The sequence below is a fragment of the Orbicella faveolata genome, unplaced genomic scaffold (genome assembly GCF_042242905.1).
Source record: "Orbicella faveolata isolate gen_17 unplaced genomic scaffold, um_ofav_v1 contig_26, whole genome shotgun sequence".
Classification (NCBI taxonomy): Eukaryota; Metazoa; Cnidaria; class Anthozoa; order Scleractinia; family Merulinidae; genus Orbicella; species Orbicella faveolata.
In genome coordinates, this window is record NW_028301554.1 from 9,346,916 (window position 1) to 9,368,156 (window position 21,241).

A 21,241-nucleotide genomic window follows, 5' to 3' on the forward strand; every position below is an offset into this window, starting at 1 on the left:
AGAGAGTAAACTTTCTAGAGCTGTTCGTTTGTACCAGTGGTTAAGAATTCAAAGAAGCCGTTCCTAAAAAAAGAAAATAAAAATAATAAATGGTTCTCCTGGATGATTCAATATGGCAAAGTAAACAGGCTTGCCATACGGTCTGATTCAAAAATTTTCAGCGAAAACAACTTTCTTAGTAAGCTTTTCCGATCCAATTCAAATTACATACAATACCATCCAGTTATCTGATATATAATACTATTTTTTTCCAACAGGAAAATTTGAGATCCTCCTATTCCCTTCATGCGACAGAAATTGGAGTTTTGGGCAGCATTAAAGAGTTAACTGACATTTAAAGCAACCAAGAAGGAAACAAATTCATCAATAGTTTGAAACTGAGAAAACAATGTTCTCACCTTTTCTCTTTCGTCGTTTCCCCAAATGTACGGGGGCAGTTCAGCGGAACTTAATATTGGGAAAACACTGTCCATGTAAACCTCCCTGAAGAATCTCCTCATGTGTGACTCGTCCCTCTAAACAAAACAACAAAGCACTAATAAGCCCCTTCAATGTATCAATATTTTAACATGGCTCCGAGGCTTTCGGGTAATTGTAAGTTTGTAAGTTTCTTTTGTCTCTCAATTCCCAAAAGAGACTTGGATACAAAGAAAACAAAACCAAATATAGAACGCCAGTAGTAATGGACGCTCATATGTGCGGTAACCAATCAGGAGCCGAGAAAGACAATAGGCTATTGTTTGGAGAACAATGGATGCTATTGTTTTCCAAATCCAAGATGGCCGCCACAAATTTCAGCCAATCAGGAGCCAAATTAAGAATTCAAGATGGCGGCGCCCACGAAAGTCGGCCACGTTGGAAAACAGCCCACCAGCCTCGACGGAGGACTGGGATCGGTCTCACGGATTTCCATGGCGACACAAATCACGCCAGGGTCACGCAAAAAATGTCATGCAACTTCAAAATCGATACTTACAGTGTCCTGTGGTCCTAAACGACAGAGGTCCATCCAACAAGCGGCCATGATGGAGACTGAGAGACTTGTGTCCGAGGCACTTATATACCTTTCTATTCGTTCCAAAGCATCCTGGGACGCTGACCTCATCGGGAACCAATCCTAGACTTGCCCCACTCCCTTCACAGTCGAAGGGGTAAAAATAGGGGTAAGGGGGTACTCCCCGTTCCAAAGCATCCTGGGCTGATGACCTCATCGGGAACCAATTTTAGACTTGCCCCACTCCCTTCGCAGTCGAAGGAGTAAAAATTGGGGTGAGGGGGTACTCCCCGTTCCAAATCCTAGATTTGTCCCACTCCCTTCTCGGCCAAAGGGGTAAAATAGGGATAAGGGGGTACTCCCTCTTAGTCTGCTATTTAAAACCTTCACACGTTTTGAAAAGGAAAAAAACAAAGTTTGTTGACTCACGAAATGGAAGTTAGAAGAAGTCGAAGACTACTAGGATTGACCCCAAAGTAGATGAGTTCAAGGACAAATGTTTCATCTGTCAAGGCGACCTTGTCATTGACTCCTTGACTCGATGTAGTGCGAAAACTTATTGCTGTAGAAAATTTTTGCACAAGAGATGTTTGCAACAGGAGTTACAATACTCAGATAAGTGCGGACATTGCAAAACCTCAAATCCTCGGGGGAATGAAGATGAGGCACAACTTTCACCTTGGGAGGAGGTGGTACGAGAGAGGACTACCAACGCAACGAATGCCATCAATAGGTATCGGCGAGGGGGACGGCCTTATCATATTCACAATCGTCATATTGTTTCGTGGAGGACCTTGCCGTACCATGCGAATCTTTCCATCTGGTTTGAATTTTATACAAGACTCACCATCTTCGTGCAGCAAAGGGGAAACGCTACCCTGTACATCCACGCCTATGTCAACTTGCCGTGGATGACCATTACTCAATCAATAAGACAGACGGTGTATGAAATGTTCAGTAGAAACATCCCAACGGAGGTAATGCTCTGCATACGCGAAGTAAAGTTTAGGTTATTGTTCCTGTCGTGGCTGCACTACGACGCTGAGGATGAAGTGATCATCAACAGATTAACTCTTCAGTCATCTTTTTCACCCCCCATTTACCCTGAAGACACAGCTTGGGTGTAACATATAACTTTTATTGTAACTCAAAAAACTCGTAAAACAAAACAAAAACAAAAACAAAGAGTCTGAGTCTTTATAACGTTTATTGAATAATGATAATAAAAATAATAACATGAGCTCCGAAAGAGAATTGGTTACAATTTTTAACTCCTTAACTCTTGACCGTCGGTATTCCACAAAGTGTTGGGAACTAAACTCGTTTCCAGTTTCACAGACTCTTGGTCCCTGGCCCCAAAACACACGATATTCTGCCCTAGTTTTCTTTGCATTTGGTCATGAAGTCTTTGCCTGATCCGTTCCTTATTCTTGGCATAGTAACTTCTCCAATACTCGTTGATCCGTTCCCTGTTGTTTTTACAGTATTGTCTTCGATAATTTCTGATGTGCTCCTTGTTCTGTTGACAATAGGCTCTCTGGCTGCTGGCGAGTCGTTCCTTGTTGTTTTCATACCATCTTTTACGACGGGTTTTGAGAATCCCGACGTTCTCTGCACGATATCTGTTTTGTTGAGCCAGGATTCGCTGTTTGTTCTTGGCATAATATTTTTTGTGGTAGGCCTTTTTACAGACAACCCTCTGGTCATTCCCTGACAGTTGATTGGAGCAATTCATCTTGCATGTGTGGCGTCTTACAAATAATGACTAAAACCCTGGAATCACACACTCTTATAAGAGTCACATGGCTAATTCAGGTCTTAACCTCTTCTTCTACTTCCTCTTCGTCATCATCGTCGGGGAGTAACTTCTTCCGCATTAGTCTGTTTAGCAGGAATTTTCGTTTTGCCACTGCCGACCAGGCCGCTTCGTCAAAATCCATGTCGTCTTCCTCAATAAAGCATTGAAGAGTCTTCATGACTTTACGGTGTATTGTGTCGTGTTTGATACGGTGAGTCCATTTTAGATGCTCTAAGTAAGTCCTTCGTAGCCTTCTTCTACTTACAGGTAATAGGACGTTGAAAGCAGCATTTTCGGCATAGTTTTGGGATTTTTCCTTATCCAGGAACTGCTGGACTTCCTTCAGGTAGGTTTCTTTGACGTCTTCCCCGACGTTTTGATGTAGCGGACTCCACGGATCTGGTTCATTGTCGTCCGCTTCTTCTTCCTCTTCGGAGCTGCTACTATCTTCATCTTCTTCCTGTTCCTCTTCAGGCTCCTCTTCATCCACCTCTTCTTCCTCTTCAACGTTCTCATCATTGTTATCTTCCACGGGGCCAAAAATATCTGTTGAACGATCATCCATGATTCTCGTCGACCTTCACCCAAGACAACGTACTTCAAATGAACCGAGTCGATTAAACTGATGTTTAATATACCATTTTGGGCAATGATCAGACATCCTCTCTCTTTCTTCGATGCCAGCGCGGGTATCCTTTGTGCGTCATGAGGTGACTAAACACGCGTTTCCTGTCATCACTAGCGGGATGTAAATCCAGGACCGTGTACCCAAACGGTCGTTCGGTCACTTTTTGATACGCGTCCATCATGTCTTGCCAGCGAGTGGGAAAAGCTTGAAGCAGTAAATTCTTCATCCCTAATTGATCTCCCGGATTTTTGAAGGCTACGATGTAGTGGGCGTTCCTGGAAATACTCTTGGCGTATTTCCCTGGTGGAAACATGTCTTGGCACAAGTACAACACGGTGATATTTTGATGATGAGAGTGTTTGGTGAATAAGTCTAGCAATGCTTTGTCCTCACCTCCCTCTGCCATCAGATCGTCCAGTACGAGTAATCCACCCTTCGGAAACCATGACTTGAGATGGTCTGACTCTGGAATCCCTTCGTGAAATTGCACACCAGCGTCTTCCATGTCTCTAAATCCGTCTTGCCACGCCCCGTAGCAATAATGAATCGTAGTGGGAGGGTTTACAAACAATTCTTCCAAGTGATCCAAGAGTAACGATTTGGTAAAACAAGTCTTGCCACAACTAGAAGGGCCCACGATCAAAATACTGGAGGGTGTCTTGAACCGAAACGCTTCTCCCATTTCTATTCTACCAGGGATCCCATGGTGCTTTTCGGTAGGAAATGTGATATTTGGGACATCTCGTGTCTTTTCTGATCCACTGCTTTCACAACTATGTTTTTCGTGACGAATTCTACTGTCTGCACGGGAGAATAGTCTATGACAATATCGACAATAAAGGGACATGACTCCTTGCTAGTTTGACTCAAAATGAATTGAGGCAGTTAATGCCTTAGTTTTATACATGATTAATGATCGAGTTGATGAGTGTGGTGGAGGCGGTGGCGGTGGTGGTGGTGGTGGTGATGGTGAATGTGGTGGTGGTGCAGGTAATGGATGTGGTGGTGGTGGTGAATGTGGTGAATGTGGTGGTGGTGGTGTAGGTAATGGATGTGGCTGTGGTGGTAAATGTGGGGGATCTGGCGGTGGTGATGGTGGCAGTGAATGTGGTTTTGGTGGCACTGGTAAATGTGGTGGTGGTGTAGGTGGTGGTGGATGTGGTGGTGGATGCGGTGGTGTTGGCGGTGGTAAATGTGGTGGTGGTGGTGGTGGATGTGGTGGTGGATGTGGTGGTGGTGGTGGTGGATGTGGTGGTGGTGGTGGCGGTGGTAAATGTGGTGGTGGTGGTAAGTGTGGTGGTGGTGTAGGTGGTGGTGGTGGTGGATGCAGTGGTGGTGGTGTAGGTGGTGGATGTGGTGGTGGTGGTGGTGAATGTGGTGGATGTGGTGGTGGTGGTAAATGTGGTGGATGTGGCAGTGGTGGTGCTGAATGTGGTGGATGTGGTGGTGGTGGTGGTAAATGTGGTGGATGTGGCAGTGGTGGTGGTGAATGTGGTGGTGGTGGCGGTGGAGGTGGATGTGGTGGGAAATTTGGTGGTGGTGGTGGTGGTGTAGATGGTGCATGTGGCTGTGGTGATGAATGTGGTGGATGCGGCGGTGGTGGTACATGTGGTGGTGATATAGGAGGTGGTGGTGGTGAATATGGTGGTTGTGATGGTGCATGTGGTGGTGGTAGTGAATGTGGCGGTGGTAGTGAATGTGGTGGTGGTGGTAAATGTGGTGGTGGTGGCGGTGGTGGCGGTGGTGGCAGTGGTGGCGGTGGTGGCGGTGGTGGCGGTGGTGGTGAATGTGGTGGTGCTGGATGTGGTGGTGGTGGTGGTGGTGGTGGTGGATGTGGTGGTGGTAAATGTGGTGGTGGTGTAGGTGGTGGTGGTGGTGGTAAATGTGGTGATAGTGGATGAGGTGGTGGTGGTGTCGTAAAAGATGGTATGAAAACAACAAGGAACGACTCGCCAGCAGCCAGAGAGCCTATTGTCAACAGAACAAGGAGCACATCAGAAATTATCGAAGACAATACTGTAAAAACAACAGGGAACGGATCAACGAGTATTGGAGAAGTTACTATGCCAAGAATAAGGAACGGATCAGGCAAAGACTTCATGACCAAATGCAAAGAAAACTAGGGCAGAATATCGTGCGTTTTGGGGCCAGGGACCAAGAGTCTGTGAAACTGGAAACGAGTTTAGTTCCCAACACTTTGTGGAATACCGACGGTCAAGAGTTAAGGAGTTAAAAATTGTAACCAATTCTCTTTCGGAGCTCATGTTATTATTTTTATTATCATTATTCAATAAACGTTATAAAGACTCAGACTCTTTGTTTTTGTTTTTGTTTTGTTTTACGAGTTTTTTGAGTTACAATAAAAGTTACATGTTACACCCAAGCTGTGTCTTCAGGGTAAATGGGGGTTGAAAAAGATGACTGAAGAGTTAATCTGTTGATAATCACTTCATCCTCAGCGTCGTAGTGCAGCCACGACAGGAACAATAACCTAAACTTTACTTCGCGTATGCAGAGCATTACCTCCGTTGGGATGTTTCTACTGAACATTTCATACACCGTCTGTCTTATTGATTGAGTAATGGTCATCCACGGCAAGTTGACATAGGCATGGATGTACAGGGTAGCGTTTCCCCTTTGTTGCACGAAGATGGTGAGTCTTGTATAAAATTCAAACCAGATGGAAAGATTCGCATGGTACGGCAAGGTCCTCCACGAAACAATATGACGATTGTGAATATGATAAGGCCGTCCCCCTCGCCGATACCTATTGATGGCATTCGTTGCGTTGGTAGTCCTCTCTCGTACCACCTCCTCCCAAGGTGAAAGTTGTGCCTCATCTTCATTCCCCCGAGGATTTGAGGTTTTGCAATGTCCGCACTTATCTGAGTATTGTAACTCCTGTTGCAAACATCTCTTGTGCAAAAATTTTCTACAGCAATAAGTTTTCGCACTACATCGAGTCAAGGAGTCAATGACAAGGTCGCCTTGACAGATGAAACATTTGTCCTTGAACTCATCTACTTTGGGGTCAATCCTAGTAGTCTTCGACTTCTTCTAACTTCCATTTCGTGAGTCAACAAACTTTGTTTTTTTCCTTTTCAAAACGTGTGAAGGTTTTAAATAGCAGACTAAGAGGGAGTACCCCCTTATCCCTATTTTACCCCTTTGGCCGAGAAGGGAGTGGGACAAATCTAGGATTTGGAACGGGGAGTACCCCCTCACCCCAATTTTTACTCCTTCGACTGCGAAGGGAGTGGGGCAAGTCTAAAATTGGTTCCCGATGAGGTCATCAGCCCAGGATGCTTTGGAACGGGGAGTACCCCCTTACCCCTATTTTTACCCCTTCGACTGTGAAAGGAGTGGGGCAAGTCTAGGATTGGTTCCCGATGAGGTCAGCGTCCCAGGATGCTTTGGAACGAATAGAAAGGTATATAAGTGCCTCGGACACAAGTCTCTCAGTCTCCATCATGGCCGCTTGTTGGATGGACCTCTGTCGTTTAGGACCACAGGACACTGTAAGTATCGATTTTGAAGTTGCATGACATTTTTTTGCGTGACCCTGGCGTGATTTGTGTCGCCATGGAAATCCGTGAGACCGATCCCAGTCCTCCGTCGAGGCTGGTGGGCTGTTTTCCAACATGGCCGACTTTCGTGGGCGCCGCCATCTTGAATTCTTAATTTGGCTCCTGATTGGCTGAAATTTGTGGCGGCCATCTTGGATTTGGAAAACAATGGCATCCATTGTTCTTAATTCGGCTCCTGATTGCAAGGTGCAAGATGGCGGCCATCTTGGATGTGAAAAACAATAGCGTCCATTGTTCTCCAAACAATAGCCTATTGTCTTTCTCGGCTCCTGATTGGTTACCGCTCATATAAGCGTCCATTACTACTAACGCCTCAGAGCTATGCTAGAATATTGATATATCGAACGTGGCCTATTGTTAATGAGGACAAGATTTTAATATTGTATAATGTTTAAAATAAAGAAAAGCATTAATATCTGTAGAAAACAAAATATCTGTGAAAATAAAATCAATATCTGTAGGGGGTTCCATGAAAGAGAAAGTTCAGAGTGAAATACTAGTTAACAGGAGGGTAACAGTAGTTTCTAACAAAAGAAATTGAATAAGTTACAAAATAAATTGATTACATCTTTAATTTAACTTTCGTTTGTTCTTCTCGTCCCAGCAGCGCTGTCAAAATTAAAAGTGTGGTAATGCTCAATGCAACTCTTGTAAAGTTTTATATGAAGCGGCATTTAATTTTCAATATTATAAATTATATCGTTTGAAATACACGATTTTAAAATTGGAGACTTTGAAGGCGGAAAATGGCGATATTACAAACTCTCAAAGTTGCGCTCTTTTGGCCAAAAAAATGTCTAGGGGAATGGGTCTAGTTGAGTCAAATCACAGAGCAGGGCAAATCACCACAAAACAAAGCAAACCAAAACAAAACAGAGCAGAACAGACCAGAACAAAACAAAAGCAGTGAAGCAAAGAAATACAGGTATCAACTAAGAGAAAACAATAAGGGATAAAAGTTTAAAACTTTCACCAGAATGGCACCTTTGATTTCTTAAAATCCTGTCACAAAATCGCAGTTGATGTAATGCCGCCTACTTCTATCCTTGTAATCTTGCACTTTTTCTCTAAAATTGCTTGTCTTATTTTGGTCTGTAGAATCCTTTAACCAATTTGCTTGTATAATCACAGGCATTGCCAACATGACATGGAATTTTGGAAGGATAACTTGCAATAATCAGCCGGGACACTTCCCCTTTTTCATTGTTAATGTGTGCTCACGTGATAGCCACGTGTTTACCTTAAGAGCACCCATGACGTCACTGGTATAAAGAATTTTGGGAAATGCATATATCACAGGATCCATAATAAAGCCTGAGACACGAAACATAAACACGTTTCAGCAAAATGAATTGCATAAGTTAAGCTTTCTTTGTACCTGGTGAGAGATTGCTATGTTCGCTTTATTTAAACGGAGTGAGAGAAGCCATTATTTCCTCGATGATAAGAAAAAAGTCAAAGGTCTGAGCAAGAGGCTTTGACATTGCACATGCACACAGAGCATTCAAATAATAGACTGTTTTCGATAATATTAAAATTCAGCTTGGAAGTGAGGCCTAGAGAACACAAACAAAGGAAATTGAATGACATGTTTATTCATTCATTTTGTTTGTGTCCTCTAGGCCTCACTACCAAGCTAATATATCGACAGTGACCTGTTACCTGCAACTTGTGAGTCGCGCCCTTCATCCATTATAACCTCGGTCAGCAGTTGCCGGTACAAAGAAATGGATTGAGCGTATATGTGACATGTTAACAAGGTGTCCGGTAACATGCTACAAAGAGATACAAAATAGCAACTTATGAAATATTGTCATTGGTCAATGACAGCAGATAGAGGAGAGTAAAACAAAAAGCAGAATATTGAGATGAAAACCTGGATTATCATTCTTGCATTGATACATCATCATAACTAAATTCGTCCCCACCCCCTCCCCCCCCCCCAAAAAAAAACATTTTTCAGGCTGAGTCAAACTGATGTTAATTTAAAAAAGAAGAAAAACGCATACACACAAAACGATGGGACTTGCTCGTACATATCTTTTTTTTGGCGTGGAATCAGCTTTACTGTCTGTCGTGGTTGGCGATTAGAACGAACAACTTGCTGGAAACGGAGAAAAAAAACAACAGGCAGAAACGATGACAGAACATGAAAAAACAAATAAACAATAATAAAACTAGCACAAAAATTAATCGGCTCCTTTCCAAGTTTCATTCAGGGAAAGGGAATTTGTTTCCCTTGTAAAAATTTGTCAAGTCGATCAACTTGAGTTAATTTTATTTAACTCACACAAATACGTTAAAAGAGTATTACAATGAATCATTTACAATTTAAATTACACACGCATGATAGCAATTATAAGAAAACAGTACAAAGAGAATACGCGCGCTGATTGGTTAAAATCGTATTTCTATAACTCGATGGAAACACAGAACTGGCACGAGCTGTCGACGTAACGTAACGATGGCGCGAGCAAAGAGAATTTACATTTTGATAATCAACGTTAACAAGTTGTTTCCCTACGTTCTATCACGAATGCCGTCCTCTGATTGGCTACGCTACTCACGTTCTATTCTGTGATAGATAGTGAGTAGCGTAGCATCGTGCGCTGGAGACCGCTTCTTTGTGTTTTCGAAGTGTCTGTGAAGAGGATTTAGATGAAAGTTTTCAACGAATAGTAGACTTATACTAAAACAACTAGATTACTCGCTCTCGATTTCTATGCGTGATAGTTGACTCGGACTGCGCCCAGGCGATAGAAATCTCGAACTCACAATCTCGGAAAAGCTGTGGAAACACTCGTCTGCGGCTCGTGTTATCACGGCATTTCTCGTTCGTCCAAACTTCCACTCGTGTTTCTATTAAACAATTAGATTATGAGCTCAAGATTTCTATCACGCTAGAGCGAATAATCTAATCGTTTTAGTACAAACCTACCAGTCGTAAAAAAACTTTATCTAAATCCTCTTCAAAGACACCTCGAAAATGCCAAGAAGTGCCGTTATATATCACCGAATAGATGGTGAGTAGCGTAGCCAACCAGAGCACGGCATTCGTGATAGAACGCTAGTAGATTTATAATGGTAATTGAACTTCGGGTCGTGCAATTTGGTCTGAAATCACAAGTATGATTTCAGACCAAAATTGCACGACCCGAAGTTCAATTGCCACTTTATTAAATCCATTTTGAAATCGCACAATTTTATCGCCTTAAATTTAGATTTTGGTGTACTGTTTCAGTAGCCAGTTTGTTAAAAAAAGCGGAACCGGAAACGCGTTTACGTCTCATTTAGTATACAAAACGATGTCATGTGACGAAAACTTATTCGAGCATGACAAAGAAACAAGCAGTTCTGAAGTCAGAACGAAAATAGTGTACTTCAGGGATAAAAGTTCAATTCTCGTCGCCTGAATCAATTATGGAAGGCCTTCCTTTCTTCTGTGGTTGAGGCTGAGATTTTTCATTGTCTTTGGAGAAGGAATTTAGAGGTGCATATCTTGTGTAATTCTGTGATCGATTTCTTTTGAGTTGTGAAACTCCCTCGAGTGCTCGATGCCCAGTGGATAGTACGTTTTTTCCTTTTAAATACCGTTCAATGGCATGATTTTGAGGGAGTCCAGCACGTTATCATCTCCGTTTCTTTTTGTGACCTCGGCGTAGGACTCAATACTCAGGAACTTATCAAGTTCTTTCGGCTACATTTGTTTTAAGATATTGCCAAGATGGCGGGACTGGCACGGGCTTCGCAAGACGTTCATTCATTCACTATTTTGTGCAGTGTGGCGTATTTTGACTATGTTTATTCACAGCGACAGAGTTGAGCTCTTTTGTTGCTTCGTTTGAAACTACCAGAAACCTGGAAACATCTACCTTCTTGAGATGGCTCTGAATTTGTTGTTGTGTGGTTTTCATTTGTTTATGTTTTACTGGACTCGGTATCATACGGATCTTGAGCAGATGTTGAAGAAAAATCGCCAAAATATTCATCAAAATGGACACTGAAAGTTGGAAACTTCCATTAAAGTAGGTCTTCAGCCTGAAGGAGCTCATAATCGTCATTCAGAAACTGTAATTAATTAAATTCGTCAATTTTTTTGGAAAAAAAGTACAATAACAACAAAGTTTTGGCAATAATAGTTGCAAAATTCTCCACAAAGTGGCCTTTTGCCTGTCATTTTCCTGAAATTTTATTGATTACTTTAAACTAATCTTGAAATCTGATTGGTTGTTTTGTTTTACTGTCCCATTCTCATTGGCTGAGAAAAAGATGCGATTTGGAGCAAAAAATAGTGCGATTCGTGAATAAATCGCACCACTGAGAGCCAATCAGATTGCAAGGATAACCAGTGGTTTCAAAATGGATTTAATAAATACTAAAACTTGATAGAAACACGGTACATGTTTTCTATTTCTTAAGCATTGATAACAAAAATTGAAAATAACTTACAATTTTGATATTAAAAACGAAAAGAGCTTGAGATAAAGGAGAACAAGATAGACAACATGTTTAGATACGGTGTTAATCGTGTGGAGTATGAGAAACGTATATTTCAGTTCAGGAACTAATCTATAACATCCATTGACTTCTTTTCATTTATGCGCCAAGTCCCTTTTTAGCGAAGAAGGCAAGTTCGCAAGCGCAAGAGATCATACAAACACTGAGTATCTCAAGACCAAACAATTTTTTTTCACGCCTGACTTCGTAGTGTACGTATGGACTTTTGTGAGTGGGCCAAAAGTTGACTCCATTTTAATTTTAGAGCAAAATAAGAATTCTTAACTCCTTAGTAAGTGATCACAGTCTACTTTCCCCCTACAAAATCAATGCACTGTGGAGCAGACAGGTGATCAGAATAAAGAAATTCGTCAAGTTAGAGATATTGTTTTGACTTAACACTAAATTCTCAGAACTTACGTTAACAAAAATGTATCGTGATGAGTAGAGAGAATAAAAAATAAACTATAGTACTAATCAAAGATTATGAGAGTGCGTTCGACGCCTTCACTTTAATGCCTTGAATGGTTTCATTAGCTGACGTTCAACCCGGCTTTATCAACAACCGAGGTTTTACGGACAGACATACCATAATGACAAAATCCATCACAGTATTTTACTGTGGTTTTCTGGTTAGCAAATAGAGCCCCCCCCCCCCCCCCCCTATAAACTATGATTTAAATTGTGCATACATTCCGTGACGTCGCCAGTTTCTGTTGACTCACAAGTTTAATAGAACTAAAATATTTACGTTTGCCTTCACGTTACATGCTAAATATTTCACACTTGCTGACAGTGTTTAAGCTTAAAAGCTAATTTGTAAAAGTATATTTTTTACCTACATTATTGTAAACTGCTGGAAGCACGAATATTAGCCAAACTTTGCAATCGCTTGCTCTTTTATCGTAAACAAACTCCGTGCGACTGATTCGAATATTTGCGCTGATGAATAAAAATAGACAGCACTTACATTGCTGTACCTTGGTTCAGGCTTGCTCTTACTCTCCTCCAATAATTATGTTGCCTAGTAGTTAAGGCCGGAAGGTACCAGAATCCAAACACTCGCTAGCAATGCTTTTGGTAGAAGTCTATTACTGACCTGCCTTAGCACATGCTACATGTTCCTCCCGACACGTTATTTGCGAATAGACTGCAATGAATCGAGAATACACCTTTATAGTCAGTTGACAAAGAAACTATTTACTTCAGTTTCCGTCACCACCTTTTACACCAGCCCATAACGGAAGAACCCCAGCCCCCCCCCCCCCCCTCACTACAAAAAGGTGTTTATATACATACTGCAATTACCGTAAGAACCAAAATAATCCGTCTTTTTGAAAGGTTTTGTACAATTAACACATAACGTGCCGATAACAGTGGAATTCAGTCGTTTGGATACAGCTTGATTTAGCCCCAGTAAAACGTCGCTGAACTTTCTCTGATTAATAACTCGCGTGTCGAAGGCGCATCAAAGTGGACAATTTGCAAGCTTGCTTGTGACGTTACCCTGCCTGAGGAGAGAGGTACTGAGGATAAGGAAAAATGAAATCTGAAGAGTTTTATTTTGGTTGGCTTTTCGAGGAGTATTTCGTTCTCCTCGACCTATCAGGCATGTCTTTGGCGGTAAGTGGAATGGCATTAAGGACTTTAAGATGTAGTGCGGCTACCCTGAAGTACGACGGCAGATAGTAAAGATTGCATCCGGTGGCATGCCATTACGCGCGTTCCCGTACGGCTTTCCCGCCGTAGCCTTGCTGTCTTCTAAGGGAAAGTGCCCGGTTTAACGTACTCTTCACTACGCGAGTATTAGCGTGTTATTTCCTTCTCATTTTAAAAGTCCGTTCTAAGATAGACTAATTGTTACTTTGTTATTTGTGCAGAAAATTGAACGATTTAAACATCTACCGCGAACGACAGTCATATTAGTACCGGGCCTAATGGCTGCAGAAAACAACGTTACGTATGTAAAAAGCTGAGTTATAATCGTCTACTGCTACTCAAAATGAACTTAATTAAACAAAAAGTTCTATATGTTTGTTCTTATCATGTTGTACGAACACCTTGCCCGAGCCGAAATCGAGCTTATATCTGTTAATTTGCTTAGTAGTTGGAATCACAGGCGGTTCTAAAAGGAAAATTTAAGTTCTGAAAGAGGAGGAAATCATCGCCCATAATCAAGCCCATGTAGTATGACAGTAGAATAGAGTTCTTGGTTTCCTTGAACGAGCTTGAACGAATATATTTTTTTGTAAAGACAAGTAGAGGCTACACACGACATTGCTTCACCGCGAAATCTTCATCGTTTGATTTTGGCGGGAAAATGCCGTTGTCAGCCTAGTCCCTCAAGGCACAAAGTAGCCGCAGTAGAACCTCGCTATTGCATAATAAGCAGGCGGATATACTATGATCAGATGCTTTCTTGGAATTTCGGGAAACACCCGAATCTGCGCGATTCGTAGTTTTCACTTTTCAAAAGGAACTCTACTGTGATACTGTGGTAAGACTGTATTGTGTCCTCTCTTAAGGCCGCCTCACACTACCGCCTCACACTACTTGCCGGCTAGTGTGCGGTGCATTCAGACAAGTCTGAAGTCAGTTTAAGGTGGCTCTGAACGCTACCTATGGAATTTTTTTAAACTTTGCCAAACATTACGTCTTATCATGCTTATCAAATTTTGATAATATAAGAAACATTTCACCGTACCGTTTCTGAATTGTAAGCCCCTAAAGCTGTAACTAAGGGTGTTTTTAGCAGGTCATACTGTTGCTATAGTAACTTATTGTGTCAGGAAAATGATAACAACATGTTCACCAATGATTGGGCAGTTTTTTGATACCATGATTGTAGCATCAAGGGATAAAGAGTGGCATAATGACCCATCAAAATCTAACTGCTAGAAACTGTTTTGAGCCACCTTAAAATGTTTGATCAATTTGCTGTAACGTTGTTGGCTGTGTCAAGCCATTATGATGCAAAGGTAGTAATCAGTGACCGATCAGGCCATAACTGATTCAATTGGTTCATTTTTGGTCAAGTCTGTGTTGCGGCTGGTTGAACAACATCATGTGAATTCCGTTGAGGTCAAGAAATACATGTACCTTTAGTTAGTGACTACTGTTTGTAAGGTGAGAATAGTTGTTGGTACATAAGTGGAGCAGTGTCTGTTCTTAGTTAGTTTGGTGGTCAGTTGTTGAAGGTGTGTTGTACTGTGGGTTTAAATTTGAATGGAGTTAGTTAGTAGTTTGGTCTAGCTGTTGTTGTTTTTGTTGTTGTTGTTGCTGTTGTTGTTTTTGTTGTTGTTGTTGTTGTTGTTTTTTTTTTTTCAAGGTATACCTTGTGCAACCTTCCCATTTTCTCCATTTATTCTCTGAAGTTTCCCTGATTTTGAGAATTTAAAATTTCACTGACTATTTTTGGAACCTGACATGTGGCAACCTATAATAAAAGTGCATCATTTAAAAAAAAAAGAAAAAAAAAGTGGTACATTTTCATTTTTTTTCCTGTCCTAGAATTTGATGATCCTATTTTTGATGACTTGGGGCACCCTGTAAGGATGCCCTATGGGGGACTGCCCTGAAGGAACCAGGTTAAGTTTTGATTTGATCATTTCATAAGGACATTAGTGTTTACCTGGTCCTTTTAAGCGTATGTCTTGTCCTGAGGTATTTTGACTTCAGCTGTTCAAAAGAAGAAATACAAAAATTTAGATACTATATTCTCTACAAACTCTCTCTCTCTTTTTTTTCTTGATTGCATTCACATGTTAGGTAGGGTACCCCAGCAAGGCAGGTTACCAAGACAACTGGTCTGGGTAACCCACTTCGGTGGGGTGAGTTTTGTCCATGTGAAAGCTGCGGAGTGGGGTAACCCACCTAACCGGGGGTAATCAAATCACTGTGCCAAGAACAACATGGCAGAACAACATGGCTGCCAACTGCTATGAGCGTGGCGAGCTATTTCAACAATTCACCTCCAAAACCGCCAAAACGCTAATGAAATTGACAGTGCTGGAGACAATTTAAGCATGGAATCAAATGGTCAGGATTGAAGCGAAAAGCAGCTTCATTGGAACAAACAAAGAAAATAAACGTTAGTTCTTTTTTATGTGCGTGCTTAACAAATGGTGCGATTGCATTTTGGACCTCACCCCCACACCCCCGGGGTTGTATGTGAAGATAATTATTTCTTTACCACAGGTAGGTCAGGTACCATGACAAAATGGCAATAACCAAGGGATTAAGAATAATTTGGGTTACAAGCTAGATTTACTAAACATGTACATAATACATGTAGTCACTAACCTATACAAAATAAATTTGCATGTATTAACCTAAGGTAATATCCCCCTGTGAAAGAGGCGCCTAAATTTCATGGCTATTTACAAATGCTGAAAGTAGCGACACCCCAAAAGTAATAACCATTCAAAAACTACATTTAGTGATCTCACAATTTAATGTAATTTGACTTGTTATGAGAAACAATGAAAACAACAGATAACGCAAGCTGAACCCTATTACCTCATATTAAAAATTATTTGCTTTAGATGACTGTTATTACAAACTAAGGCAATATTTTATTTTTTGGTTTAATTAACCAGTTATGTGCACTATCGAGTGTCAAGACTATAAATGCCAAAAACAACCTGTGCACTGTACAGTGTCAAGACTATAGATGTTGAAAACAAGCTGTGTGCTATTCAGTGTCAAGACTATAGATGTTGAAATAAACAAGCTGTGTACTATTCAGTGTGAAGTCTATAGATGTCAAAAACAACCTGTGTGCTATTCAGTGTCAAGTCTATAGATGTTGAAAACAAGCTGTGTGCTATTCAGTGTAAAGACTATAGATGCTGAAAACAAGCTGTGTACTACTCAGTGTCAAGTCTATAGATGCCAAAAACAAGTTCTGTGCTATTCAGTGTCAAGACTATAGATGTTGAAAAGAAGCTGTGTGCTATTCAGTGTCAAGTCTATAGATGTCAAAAACAAGCTGTGTGCTACTCAGTGTCAAGACTATAGACGTTGAAAACAAGCTGTGTGCTATTCAGTGTCAAGACTATAGATATCAAAAACAAGCTGTGTACTATTAAGTGTCAAGTCTACAGATGTTGAAAACAAGCTGTGCACTATTCAGAATTCCGATACCGGGGGAATAGGAATAATAGAGTTACGTGCAAGTTTTAAATTATGTTTCCTAAACTTTACAAAAATAATCATGAACTTTAAATGTAATTATCAGTCAATCTGAAAGTAGCAGCGCTCTGAATTTCAAAGTAATCAGCAAGATTAGGAACCTCAAATTAATGTAATTTCACTTGTTGTGAGAAACAATGAAGATAAGAGATGTAACAAGCTGAGCCAATCTCAATGATAGCATGGAAATGCTGGTACATCTAAAATGATAGTTGTTACAATACTTTCAGAACTTAATGGTGACATGTTTCAGGAGGATTTCTGCAAGAGGTTTAATGTAAACAAGTTCTTATTTGTCTTTTCATGGTTGCCACAGGCCTCTCTTTCAAAATTCCCTGCATTGATTAATGCATTGATTATGTGGAAAATACACTTGATAATTTCCAATGTATTGATCATGAACAACAGTGAACCCACAGTTTATGCTCTTTAACTGCTGCCACAGTGACTGAGCCTGAAGCGAACAAATGAGACAGCAGATCTAATCTAAAAATTACTAACAATATAGAGGAAATCAACCACCTTTCATGCAAAACGCAAGGAACTGTGGTCGGCAGTAATTACTGGCGGCGTTTGGAGAAAATATATTCTCGTATTGGGTGGAGTCGCTTCACTTCATGACTCCACCCAATACAAGAATGTATTTTTCTCCCAACTAGAAAAAAAAACCTGTGCGAGAACCAGTGCGTGCACGCAAAACTGTCACACTCTCCCTCTTTCATTGATAAATTTATTGACTATAGCAATTGGATAATAAATCTCTTATTAGATGTTTTGGTATGTAGTATCGCTTTATATTTTTACTCGTTGTTTGTATTTTGATGAGCCCTATGGGCTCCTCAAAATATGGCACAACTTGTAAAAATATACAGTGATACTACACACTAAAACATCTAATAAGAAAAGTATATAATTACCAGTATTCTTAAGGAGATCTTGTACAAAATATCCCCTGCACTTGATCCAGGTTTTCTAATACAAAGATTTTCCTTCAATAGTGATATCTTACTCGTATTCTGTATAGTCAAGTCCTCTTTGAAGCAGTCATCCAAGTACGATGGCCTCATAATTCACAAATTAAAGTACTCTTACTAGAAGTTCCAAGTGAAAGAGGGAAATATTATTGGAAATATTACCTAGTTGTATTTCAAGAGAAACAGTAATCCTCAATATCTATCGAAGTAAGCATAATATTTGGGAATTGCTTTCAACGCATCACTGGGCTCACTTGGTAACCTACCTACATGTATCTAAACTACCTAGTTAATCATAGTGCTTTAACAGTTATCCTAACATTTGGAAAGTTTAGACCTCCCCCACATGGTCTCATACAATGGGCATAGCAAATAAAAGCATTTCAATAAGATTGCCCTCTAAAACATATAGTAGTTTACACAAAAGGACAGCACTTAAAGTAACTTTAAGACATCTTTTGTTATGATTAAACAAATACAAATAATTCATCCGAGATAAAACTATTCACCTACCAAGATGGATATCAGTAGAATTTCTATTTATTTGATCCTGCCTGCTACCCATATTCATGGCAATACTGAAGATATGGTGGGGGGGGGGGGGGGGGGACAACACTCGTTGAAACACTGAAGATATAGTGGGGGGAGGGGAGGGGGGGCGCAGCCACATCTTGATGTTTCATAGAGGACGAAGCAAGGGAATCTAGCTGGGACAAAGGGTACTAAATGCATATTGCCACAGCCAACTCTATCTTAAAAATCAAGTTTATTTGTTTTCTCTAAAGGCTGGTTTTCACTAGAGCATAAGCACAAGCACAAGCATAAGCATCAGCACCAGTGATAAAAGCTTACCTACACCTCCAGTCAAATCGCACGCCAGCAAAACTTTCCAGCTCTTTGTGCTAAAACGGCAACATTCTTCACCTAAATATACAAGAAGTACACTAAGAAAAGCAGACAATCCTCTCTACAAACAAATCATGAAAGCAGCGAAAAGAAAGGCGCTAAATACACTGAAAATAAGAAAACAATTAACCTTTCCTCCGCTCACGTTCAGCTTTCGCGGTCCCACAACATGGACGAACTGTCCTTTAATCTTTAATCTTTAATCTTTAATAAGTATACTCCTGAAACAGTGGAGCTATACTAGGAGTTGAGAATAACATAATAAAAGCACGTAATAAATAATTACAATATGTATATATACAGTAAAAATTATAAGTTAGTAAAAGATAAAATAAAATAGATTAAGTATAATCTCGTCGAGATAAGTTAGGACGTCTGAATATACATTATACAAAAGATTTAATGGCTGCAAGAGCAATAGTCTTAAACTTATTTATATTAACATCTTCATAAATAGGTAAATTGTTCCATGCTACTATTGTCCTTGGATGAAAGGAAAACTTATAGACATCATTTGATACACGGATTTGTTGGAAAGGACGACTGTTCGGTAATCTGGTGGCCCTTGTTATTTCGTGGACTTCAGAGGAAAGCTAATACCAACATGTCCCATTAAGATCTTGTAGAACGTAGTAGTTTGAAAGAGGAGTCGACGATCTTCAAGGGAGTCCCAACCAAGATGTTCGATCATTGGAGTAACATGACTAAATCTTGAATAGTCATTTAATACAATCTTGCTGCTTGGCGTTGAACCATCTCTATTTGAGTGATGTTCTGTTTGGTGAAAGGGTTCCAAGCGCAACACGCATATTCGAGTTTTGGGCGGACTAGCGTGCGATAGGCCGTATCTTTGACTTTAGTATCACAACCACTTAGAATACGACGCAGTAGCCCAAGAGTAGAATTTGCCTTTTTACAGATCTGATTGATATGCTCGTTCCAGGACAGATTGTCTGTCACGGTGACTCCAAGGTACTGGGCTGAGGAAACTCTAGAAATGGGCTGGCCAGCCAATGAATATTGGAACATAGTTGGAATTTTCTTACACGTTATACGAAGTTGATAACACTTCTTGACGTTAAAGTTAAGTTGCCAAGTGTTTGATCAGAGTGACAATTGTTCAAGATCATCCTGCAGAGCCCAACAGTCCTGTACTTCACGGATTTCACTATAGAGGATGTAATCATCTGCAAAGAGGCGTAGACGTGACTTTACAGAAGAAGAGATGTCATTTATATATAGTAAAAATAATACAGGGCCCAAAATTGAGCCTTGCGGGACCCCGGAGAGCACTGGTTTGGAAGAAGACTGAATGCCATTTACTGAGACTGATTGGGTGCGGTTTGACAGAAAAGCCTTAATCCACATAAGCATGTTCCCACGAATACCATAGTAGTCGAGCTTCATTAGAAGTCTTTGGTGGGGGACAGAATCAAATACTTTAGAGAAATCAAGCAGTATGACGTCGGTTTGGCTGCAGGTGTTGATTGACTTGGCCCAATCGTGTATAGCTGATATCAGTTGAGTTTCACAAGAAAACCGCTGTCTGAAACCATGTTGCTCGTTGATCAAAATGTTGTTACTAGATAAGTGTTTAGGGATATGGCTAAGAACAATGTGTTCCATTACTTTACAGCAGATAGAAGTCAGCGAAATTGGGCGATAGTTGGATGGATCTGATTTGTTTTCTTTCTTAAAGACTGCAGTAATGAGGGCTTTGGACCAATCTGATGGGACAACATTAAGATCAAATGATTGTTGAAAGATGAAAGCGAGCCACGTAGAGGCTGTTTGTGAGATCTCTTTGAGTACTCTTGCAGGTAATTTGTCTGGCCCACAAGCTTTGTGAGGATTCAGCTGGGCTAGCTGTTTTGCAACTCCAACAGGCGAGAGAAGCAAATCTGCAATCGAGGTAAATGGTGACAGGCCAATTTGAGGAAGAGGCTTCTGCTCATGGGTAAAAACTGAAAAGAAATGGGAGTTCAAAGTTTCTGCTTTGTCTTTGTCTGTAATACTCACCCCATCTTCGGTTTTAAGTGGGGGGATACCAAGGCTTTCAGATTTGCTATGTTTAACATACGACCAGAACTTTTTGGGGTTTTCGGTCAGGTTATCACCAATAACTTCGTTTAAATAGCGATTGTGAGATTCTTTGACCAGATTTGCCACTCGATTTCGTTGATACTTGAAAGCTTTCCAATGTTGCTAGTTTTTAGAGCGAATAGCTTTTTTGTGGAGGCGACCCTTTTTGCGCATCTCTCTTTTAATATCAGTAGTAATCCATGGCAGCTTGTACTTTGGCATGGACAATTTTTGTGGAACATACTGGGAAATACCTTTAATTACAGCATTTTTGAATGCATTCCAGTTATGCTCCACAGAGTTTTCCCATGGGTTTGATGCGAAGAATTCAGCCGATGACTTTGCTATAAATTCGTTTAGGCCATCAAAGTTCGCTTTCTTGTACAGGTAGACTCTATGACGAGACTTGGAAAAGCGCGTTGCTTTCAGGTTGCAAAGAATGCTGGGAGAGTTCACACATCTCGCGCGTTAGCCTCGCGAGTTCGTGACAGTATTCTCCATATTTTGATCTCTTTTCATTCAACCCTTCCCGGATTTATATTTTAGTGGTAGAATGTTATGACCAGACCCTGCCTCTGTCCT

The 21,241-nt window shown here is 40.7% G+C and overlaps 3 protein-coding genes across 5 annotated transcripts; all 3 read right to left on the reverse strand.

Annotated features, from left to right (window-relative positions):
• Window positions 1–323: 323 nt before the first annotated feature.
• Window positions 324–20,445, reverse strand: LOC149108075 (nephrocystin-1-like). Of its 3 annotated transcripts, XM_089295600.1 has the most exons (8): window positions 18,708–20,445; window positions 18,524–18,595; window positions 15,136–15,182; window positions 12,485–12,654; window positions 9,017–9,111; window positions 8,670–8,782; window positions 8,248–8,321; window positions 324–515 (listed from the first exon to the last, which is right to left on the reverse strand). In XM_089295600.1, exons 5-8 carry the CDS (start codon window positions 9,043–9,045, stop codon window positions 324–326), a joined length of 408 nt encoding a protein of 135 aa, XP_089151726.1. In that variant the 5' UTR covers window positions 9,046–9,111; window positions 12,485–12,654; window positions 15,136–15,182; window positions 18,524–18,595; window positions 18,708–20,445. The 3 variants fall into 3 exon arrangements, with proteins under 3 accessions (XP_089151726.1, XP_089151727.1, XP_089151725.1); XM_089295601.1 differs by lacking the exons at window positions 9,017–9,111; window positions 12,485–12,654; XM_089295599.1 differs by lacking the exons at window positions 12,485–12,654; window positions 15,136–15,182; window positions 18,524–18,595; window positions 18,708–20,445 and having other exon boundaries at window positions 9,044–12,144.
• On the reverse strand, window positions 2,000–3,357 carry LOC149108076 (uncharacterized). Its single transcript, XM_089296082.1, has 2 exons — window positions 2,830–3,357; window positions 2,000–2,035 (listed from the first exon to the last, which is right to left on the reverse strand). Exons 1-2 carry the CDS (start codon window positions 3,355–3,357, stop codon window positions 2,000–2,002), a joined length of 564 nt encoding a protein of 187 aa, XP_089152208.1.
• On the reverse strand, window positions 3,302–4,454 carry LOC149108077 (uncharacterized). Its single transcript, XM_089295598.1, has one exon. It carries the CDS (start codon window positions 4,265–4,267, stop codon window positions 3,446–3,448), a length of 822 nt encoding a protein of 273 aa, XP_089151724.1. The 5' UTR covers window positions 4,268–4,454; the 3' UTR covers window positions 3,302–3,445.
• Window positions 20,446–21,241: the final 796 nt, after the last annotated feature.

Coding starts and splice junctions, on each gene's coding strand:
- LOC149108075 (XM_089295599.1), bottom strand. CDS start 9,222: ATGAAACTTGGAAAGGAGCCGATTAATTTTTGTGCTAGTTTTATTATT. Junction 8,783..9,043: donor CCACGCCAAAAAAAAGATAT/GTACGAGCAAGT, acceptor ATCTCTTTGTAG/CATGTTACCGGACACCTTGT. Junction 8,322..8,669: donor GCGCGACTCACAAGTTGCAG/GTAACAGGTCAC, acceptor TTCGTGTCTCAG/GCTTTATTATGGATCCTGTG.
- LOC149108076 (XM_089296082.1), bottom strand. CDS start 3,357: ATGGATGATCGTTCAACAGATATTTTTGGCCCCGTGGAAGATAACAAT. Junction 2,036..2,829: donor ACGATGATGACGAAGAGGAA/GTAGAAGAAGAG, acceptor CTTCATCCTCAG/CGTCGTAGTGCAGCCACGAC.
- LOC149108077 (XM_089295598.1), bottom strand. CDS start 4,267: ATGTCCCTTTATTGTCGATATTGTCATAGACTATTCTCCCGTGCAGAC.